Source organism: Lycium ferocissimum, chromosome 2, assembly GCF_029784015.1.
Source record: "Lycium ferocissimum isolate CSIRO_LF1 chromosome 2, AGI_CSIRO_Lferr_CH_V1, whole genome shotgun sequence".
NCBI classification, from domain to species: Eukaryota; Viridiplantae; Streptophyta; class Magnoliopsida; order Solanales; family Solanaceae; genus Lycium; species Lycium ferocissimum.
Genome location: NC_081343.1, coordinates 45,651,291 through 45,659,928, shown reverse-complemented (window position 1 = coordinate 45,659,928; position 8,638 = coordinate 45,651,291). Strand labels below are relative to the sequence as shown.

The 8,638-nt window shown below is 35.5% G+C and overlaps 1 protein-coding gene across 1 annotated transcript; it reads right to left on the bottom strand.

Annotated features, from left to right (window-relative positions):
- Positions 1 to 1,214: 1,214 nt before the first annotated feature.
- LOC132040077 (MLO-like protein 8) lies at positions 1,215 to 7,542 on the bottom strand. Its single transcript, XM_059430696.1, has 15 exons — positions 7,076 to 7,542; positions 5,628 to 5,685; positions 5,334 to 5,542; positions 4,374 to 4,490; positions 3,766 to 3,826; positions 3,565 to 3,653; positions 3,398 to 3,472; positions 3,234 to 3,322; positions 3,059 to 3,108; positions 2,898 to 2,938; positions 2,649 to 2,822; positions 2,389 to 2,424; positions 2,205 to 2,272; positions 2,008 to 2,068; positions 1,215 to 1,900 (listed from the first exon to the last, which is right to left on the bottom strand). The coding sequence occupies exons 1-15, from the start codon at positions 7,202 to 7,204 to the stop codon at positions 1,484 to 1,486; spliced, it is 1,674 nt and encodes a 557-aa protein (XP_059286679.1). The 5' UTR covers positions 7,205 to 7,542; the 3' UTR covers positions 1,215 to 1,483.
- Between the last annotated feature and the right edge of the window lie 1,096 nt (positions 7,543 to 8,638).

Sequence of the window (8,638 nt, the reverse complement as noted above, 5' to 3'; positions counted from 1 at the left end):
TCAAGCTCCCGTTAGCTTCTTCGTGTGTCTATTTCTATATATTTTAATTTCCGTAAGTGAGAATTTCACTTATGTAATTTCAACATTACATAACTCAAGAATCAGTGATGAGTTGGACTTTGGTACAATGTTTAAAAGAGTAGACGGGAAATTTAACTCAAGCATCAAAAATTAACTCATAAAGGTGAGGATAACTCACACGGTCACACCCATGTTAAGCTCTTTTCCTTATTTTATGTTTGGTTTTAATTTTTCCACGCTTACATTGTTACTCTCTATAATATAATGTATATGAATTAGTAACTTGTAAATTAGGCAAGTAGTCTCTTTCTAAACTTACGATCAGTTAAACTATAATAATAAAGTAAAAATTATTCCCCCTATCACATTGTATACCTTAAGTTCTTCTTCTTTACAACAAAACTCCTAGTTAGGAATAAACAAATCATACAACAGAAAAGGTTTTCCATGCATTTACTTCTATAATTTTATAGTGGTCCAAAACTTAGCCAACTGTATTGTTCCAAGGAAAAGAGAGATAAAGTCTAGCTTAAACTGAAATGCAGGTAACAAAAGAAATTCGTTCATTCATGAATTATTGGAGGATTCAATTCCCATTTCCAACTTAAACAAACTCAAATATCATCTGAAAACAAGACTTCCCATAATTAGAAGAGAATCCCTAAAAGCAAATTCCCATCCATAAGAAGATTGCTTAGTGCTCCATGTGATTTGCTTCTGTACATTGCTAAAAGATCAGATGCTTCTCATCCTTTTTGCGAGTCATGTTAGCAACAAGTTAAAGAGAGAGAAAAATCTAGAGGTGGGAAATAGTGGAAAATGATTGATTGTAACTCATTTCCTTGCTTTTTCTCCTTGTTTGAAAGCCAAAAGACCCTTTGCATGTGACTTAGGAGATTTTTCTTGTCCTTTTTTGATAATGGCGGTATTGGAAGGGATCCTAGGAGCAACTTAAAGTTGTCTCCATGTAATCCATGGTCAGGCCAGCGGTGTTAAAGTAAGAATAACCCATGCAGGAGATGCTTCGTGCACCAGCTACCATTTCCCCCCATAACGGTGGTATCTAGACTAGTTTGCACACACCTCTACTATTTCAGCGGATATCTTCTACCCAAACACAAGTACCGGGTAGCTCTACCGATGAAAGTTTAGGCAAATGGAAAGAAATCCCCTAACATTTGTGACTTACGACATTCTTTTCAAGTTTTAACCTTATTAAAGTTGGTAACCATCAATAAAAATCTTATGAAGGCAAGCAATTACACATTGTGTTACAGATCATTACATGGAAATTTCATGTAGAAAATATACAAGGAATTCGCCTATATGTGCCAAGGAACTGCTAACTGCTTATATGATATACCTAAAAAGTATAAGCACATTGATATGACTTGAGGAAAAAGTGGGGAAAAGGAAAAGGAGAAAAAAGAGGTGCCAACCTAGTTGGCTATCTACTTCCTTTTCACCTTTGAGGAGCAGGCTTCACAAATGAGAAGTCATCTTCATTCCTAGTAGACTCTCCATTTGGAGGAACATGCACATGAATTTCTGTGTCATCATGATCAATATTCATACGTGTAGTTGCAGTCTCTGCACGATTCATCGGTGTTCTTGGATCGTTTTCAAGGTCCGATGCTTCTTGATCACTGATGTAGCCCTGCAAACGTGCTGAGTGACCGGTAGTTTTGAACCGATGAAGACCAGGGCCAGCTGGGTGCACGGGCGAGCTCATTGTGGACCTTGGACTTGCATTACCCAGCGTTCGGGTAGGAGACCTATCTCCCCTCGCTCCCTTCTTCTTCTTCACAGCCATATGCCACTTCTTCAGTGCCTTAGAGGTTTGCTCATCAAAGATAGATTTTTTCATATGGGATCCCATCTGCAGAAAGGCCAATGATTTATCAATTGTGCTATTGGTTTATATGGCATGAAATAAAATGTAGATATAATTAGGCTATTTTTCGAGAGATGAGTTTGTAATGGTACCTGAGTTATAAGGGCATAAAGCGGTAGAGTGATATAACTGCATACGAATAAGACTCCCACCCTGTAATATAACGGAAAATTTGATTTAACAAGAGGAAGCTGGATTCGTGAAGCTTAGGAACTAAGCTGGATTCGTGAAGCTTAGGAACTAAGATAATGAATTTACGAAAAGTGTGTTTTTGTAGCAACAAACATACCCTACAACAATTTTTGCAATGACCAGCTCAAACGCCTCGTGGAAGCAAGATTTTAGCCCATACTCATACTACAGAAAAAATAGAATCCTCATCTCTAACGATAGTTTTATGGCACAAAGTAAAAGAAAAAGAATATCTTGCAATATCAGAGTTTTATCTTTGTTAGAGGGAGAAGAATTATTACCCATATCCACAGAAAATATGTTATCTGGAATGCATTCTGCAAAGTTAAAGATATATTAGTATTAGATAAGAGCCAAAAAGAAAGTTTAGCCAAGGAATATATAGAGATTAAGATCTGAAAAGCAAACTATTTGGCGTACCATTTCTTGTGACTTATTTTATGGAAAGTATGTACTTGCAAAGTTGAAACAAAAAGATATGCCAGCCCTCTGGTTTTACCAATATTACTTATTTAGAATTCTGCAAATTGGAAATACAAACCTGAAACAAGGCAAAGTGGATTAAGTGAAGAACCAGTTGTGGTCGACCAAACCAAAAATATTTGTCTGAGGCTTGTACAAGAGGGATGCCTTGAACTACTGCATGTCTCTCTGTGATGTCAAGGGCCATCCTAGTCAAAACCGCCTGAAGCTTTGTTCCAACAGCTAAAATAATCTGTCAAAGATTTCGTCATAAGAATTCCCCTAAAAATAACTCAGGAAGATGGATAATAATGGACAAGAATCTTACAACTAGAGGAATTAAGGATGCCCAGAATAATGCTTGCCACCCTGCAATGGTCAAGTAATTTCAGATTATGTGAAAACTGTACTCAGACTGAATTGGTAGTGACTAAAACAGAAGCCTTAAACAATTTCCAGAAATAGATTCCACCACAGAACATGACTTACCGCTAACATTTAGAAGCAAGAAAAGCACAAATGATGCCCATAAAACTGGACTGCCGGAAAAAAAAAACAAGTAAAAGCCAATCAGAGAGCAAGGCGATTTATTCTAATTATTACGCACATGCACACACATAATATGCTGAAAAAGATTGAGAGAGAAAATAGCAGATCTAGCTACCTGACACCGACAACTACCTTGAAGTCATCCTCTAATGACCTCTTGATATACTTTTGGAAGTTAAATTTACTTCCAGGAGCTAGATGAACCTGCACAAGGAGCATTTTTAGTTTCTTGGGAAACAAAGAATTATAAAGACAGAACAAAGCACAAAGAAAACTCACACTGATAAAACCATTGCGCAGGGCCAAGTAGTCTGACTTACTGACAGACTTGAAAAATTGTCTGAAGAAGCAACCCTGCATGAATTAAGTTGCAACAATCAGTCGCCTTAACACTAGTTGGCCTTCAGCTACAAACCTATGCAATTCACATCGTAGTAATTTCTCACAATGTAAAAGAATATCGGGATCCTTGTCCAGAAACTAGTATGCGCTCTGACAAAAGATGTCTCATGAGTAAGTCTAAATCTTGAAGGATCTGCAAGTCCCAAGTTAGAAACATAGTGAGAGACTCAGAACCAAATGAGCAAATAAATAGAGAGAGCAAGCAACAGTACAAAGTTTTGGCTGTGCAGCAAGCAAATGTATACCATTTGAAAACTCGTAACTATGGGTTGAAGTCTCTTGCTCCCAGCGTTTCCAGCCACGGATCTGAAGAACAAAGTTTCAGGAATTTAGCAAATGGATTATTACCATAAAAGCATCATAAAATAGTCTATTACTCTAGACAAGCGGTCAATTCCAGTAACAAATTTGAGCCTTGGCAGCTGGTCAATTTTAGCTAGGAGTATAGCAGCAGAAATTTTGGGGAAAACAATTTGAATGATCCAAACAATTAACTGTCATAAAATAATTTGAAGTTGAACACTTTTCTGTCATTCCCCAGAACCCACTTGTGGGATTACACTGGGTATGTTGTTGTTGTAACACTTTTCTATCATACCAAGACCAGTTCGTCATGCAACTTAATTTCCTAACATTTTTGACTGTGTCATATTAACTTTGCATCCTTCCATTAATACCACCAGGTATTGAATGCCCATGAAATTTGATTGATCTCGTGAATTAATTGAAAAATTACTAAAATTGCACAGTCAATAATTGGCATCTACAACTTTTCTGGATTACCTAAGAAGCAGTATAGATGGCATCTAAAGCATAAAAGCGGAATAACTAAATAAAGTATATCATGAATTACCTTAAGTCTTCCCAGCCACATGGTAATAGCACTGTATAACACATGAAGGACGGCCAAAAAGAAAATAAGGATGTGTATTTGATGCAGTGCGTCAACAGTAATGAGAGGGACATGTCCCTGTTAGGAATACTTTTGATTAGTTTAGCGAAGAAAATAAATCAGGCTGTTAATGCTAATATGAAGTACAACATAAAGATCCAAAATATAGCTGAAAAGGAAGGGCCGGAACATAGTGCTAGGAATGCAAGGATGCAGCATCTGGTAGAACAACTTTACCTTCAAATATTATTTTTACATGAAAAATTTACCCAAAACCTAAGCTGACCTAACAACTTTTAGAAGCTCGTAGTCTAAGGCATTTGAAGCAAATACATTGTGCTTTTAATGGTGTCACAAAATTTCTGCTAACCTACTGCACATTCTATCTGATAGCCAAACCCCTCCACCGACCACCTAGGGAGCTGTTGAGGTACTACTGCATTACAGAAGACGGAGCAGAACAATCATTTTGGATGGATCTTACAGATATCAGCTAGTTATCTCAATGCTTCAACCAACTTCAGACAGGACAATCATAGAGTAAAACAGTGATGGTAAAAAGCTAAGTGTTTCTAATCTTTGATTAGGCTACACGAGTGTAATGCAGACAACTTGTCATACACCAAATGGACTGAAGGAGCTTCGTGTAAAATTTCTTTTGCAGTTCTTTTTAGTGATTCATCACGTTATTTGAACTGTCTATTTATATGAATTGAAGAGACAAAAATCCCAAGGGAGTTTGCGAGAACTTTTAGTAGGTTTGCTCAGAATATCTCATTGTCTAGGTCAATTGATAAAAGTGAAAAACATTTAGTCTTGTCACCATATCTAATTCAAGAAAGGATTAGTTAATTACTAAAAGCGCAACTAAATACATGAGTGAAGTTTTACCCATATTATCAAGGGTGATGTACACATTACCTCCTCTTTGCATTTAGGCTGTGCACCAGCCAAAATTCTACGCTCATACCATAAAAGTCTCCTACGGTGTTCCTCCTCCTTGTCGGCAGCTTTGTGCACCACAGGGCATGGAAGCATTGTATCAGCAACACTTGGGGGGATACAAATTCCAGCAATGTAATATTGACTAAATACAAGGGTTAACGAGATGAAACCGAGAACCATCAACTCTGCAATAATTAGAGCATTCAATCAAAATGGAAACAAGTCCACTCTAAAAAAATATGATAAGAAGAGGAGAACACAAAATCTTACCGGCCTTAACCTTCTCCAAAGCCTCAAAGAGAGCTTTTTTATGCCTGTCAGTCAACCACTGAGCAAAGATTTCATTGTGTCAATTATTAATATTTTCTAGAACTAGAATAGAAGGCATTAAATGAGCTGAGATACTACATCAACTCAGGCAATACAAATAAGCTGTGAAAAGTAAAAAGTATAAGACAACAAGCATCTGTATCAGTGTAATATCAGAGCAAACTTGTTTAGTATAAAATGCTATCAAAAGGAAAAAGAGAAGAAGAAAAAGAGAGCAAGTTAGTACAATTAAATGAAAGGACGAAAAATAAATCTGAAGTCGATTTTATTGATATTTTCTGCAGCACAAAGGTATAAGTTCACAAGGCATAACACAAACATTGTGTTATTTTTCACTCTTGTCCCGGGTTTATTGGTCAAATTTAAATAAGATGCAGAAAGAGACCTTTAACACTTTTTAATTTAAGATAAATGCAAACAAAAGAACGTCCAATTACAACAATCAGAAAGCTATGTTGTCCAAGGAACCAATATGCGCAAAAAACCACTTAAAGGTGCACACAAAATTCCAACAAAGTAAGGAATCAGTATTCTTCCTACTTCTTTTTTTGGATATGCAAAGAGAGCAATGGTACTAAAACAAATTATCTCGGAAACACACATATAAAGACTAAAGCTTTCTCAAAAACAATAGATTCGAGAGTTAGTATTACACCAATAGAAACACAACAACCACTGACCCTCTAGACTGGTTTGGCTATATGAATCCTCAATACCAATGCTGCTTCATTTGGATCCACTTCAGTCCTTTGTTCAAACATATATCTTTTAGGACAAATTAGGGATTCACTGATGGCTAACTCATCTATGCCAGGTAAGCAAACAAGAGCTAAACTCCTCTATATCTACTCCCACAATTTTCACTCTTGTGATGACCCCTTCAAACTTTATAGCTAATAATGGTGTAATACTTAAGATGCGCGCAAGCAGGCTCGGTCACCATCGTTATAAAAAAGACAGCAATATTTGTCAAGCATCTGAGCAATCAAGAACAGTTTTTAGGTTCTAGAGTTTATAGTTGGAGAATAACATGATTTCACTTCCAATTTGGCAAGGCAAGACTTTAGGTTGCTAATTAACAAGTCAACTATCAACATAGCTGCAAATTAAAACTCATAGGACCAAAACAATAAAAAAAAAAAAAAAGGAACTACTACAGGGCCCACTTAAAAGTTTCTGGCCAAGACTTCTCAACACAAGAACAAAAATATTAAGGGTGAAAAGTAACTAGATAAAGATAACATCTTTGCACTGAAACCAGGATATTTTGCTGGAACATAAACACAAAATTCAAGAATTGCTCTTCCTAAAAGCAAAACAAGAAGGTCAACGAGCAGGGGGGGGGGGGGGGTAAACAAAGAAAGATTATATTTTTAGCGAAATCATACCGTTCCAAGTTTGTGGATAATCTTTTCCAAGGCAATAGAAATGAGAATTATAACTGCACAAACACCAGCCACAGCCCAAGTTGGTGTTTGATCAAGTTGCCTTGATGTCCCTTCATCCCCACCTGCCATTACTTATCCCCCTAACAAAATTTCACTATCTTGGTATGAAAAACTTCAAGAAAATAAAAGAATCTGAGTTTGTACTCTCAAGATATTGCAAAAACATGCATTTATAGATATATTGTATTTTCAAGAAACTGAGTTCTTCGAATATGAAAAGGAACTTAGAGAATTGCTACTAGTAATTAGGACTTGGTAGGTACTATAACTTAGAGAATTGCTACTAGTAGTTATGACTTGGTAGGTACTATCTAACAATCAGCCAAAACAAAGAACACGGAGAAGATAGAAAGGACACTATTTTAGATTATGATTTGTTTAGACAAGTTGGTAGTATTTCTCACGTCTAGTAACAGAGGTTGAGGGGACAACAAACAAAGTCCACGGTTTTATAAAATTTAATCTTTGTAACGGTAAAAGTTAATAGGGAGATAAGATTTTATGTGAAATTACTGAAGGGATAGCTTTAATTAAGAAGTGCTTGTATATTTCTTCTTTCATCCACGTTTGATTTGGCACACTCCTTAAAACAATAGATAAAATGATAATTTTATTATATCACGCTTAATAATTGTATGGGGAAAATGAATTAGAAACTATTTTATTAATTAATAATAAGGGTAAAATAGGTATAAAGTGATAAATTATCTCTTGATTTATCAAACCGGACAAGTAAAAGTGTATATTCATTTTTAATATTGTGGACAAGTAAAACTCGATAGAAGGAATATTTTTATTTTTTTAAAATTGAGATGTCTGGCCAAAAAGGAAATGTGTTTTGTGTAGTATTAAAAGCAATTTTATTTTATTTTTTGCTAATTTGACCCTCAAAAGCATTTTTCAAAAAATTGATCAGATACAATTTGTTTATCAAATAAAAAAATAAAAATAAAAGATACTTCTCAAATGAATTGACTAAATACAAATTATTATTCTCTAAAAGGAGTTCTAATTAACTATTTTGACTAAAGAATTTTTTAAAAGAAGTAGTTTTGGGAAGTTTGGTCAAACATCCTTTTATGGTATCGGGAGGTTTAGCATGAATTCCTATCATGTCAGTATATTATTAATAACAAAAAAGTGGAAGTGCATAGGAGAGGACATGATACTTTACCTTTTCAAATCCTATTTGAAGATTAAACTTGGTCAAGTTTGAATAAGTATATTCGATCTAAGAAAGTCTATTTGAAATAAAACTTTGTGTTAATGAACATTGAACCTGATTAAGGGGGTTAATTGTAGTCATAAAGTGACGTGAAAAACATAGTCGTAACTCGCAAGAAATACGAGAATCGGAAAGCATTTAACTTCTTCATTGTTTGACTTGCTAGTTTATTATAGGAAGAGAAGATCACGTCAACTGGTCTCGCGAATGTTTAAGTGGCGTAGGCTTTATTTAGTTGAAGAAGAATGGTCCACTTGGCGAAGTGTAATTACTGCCCA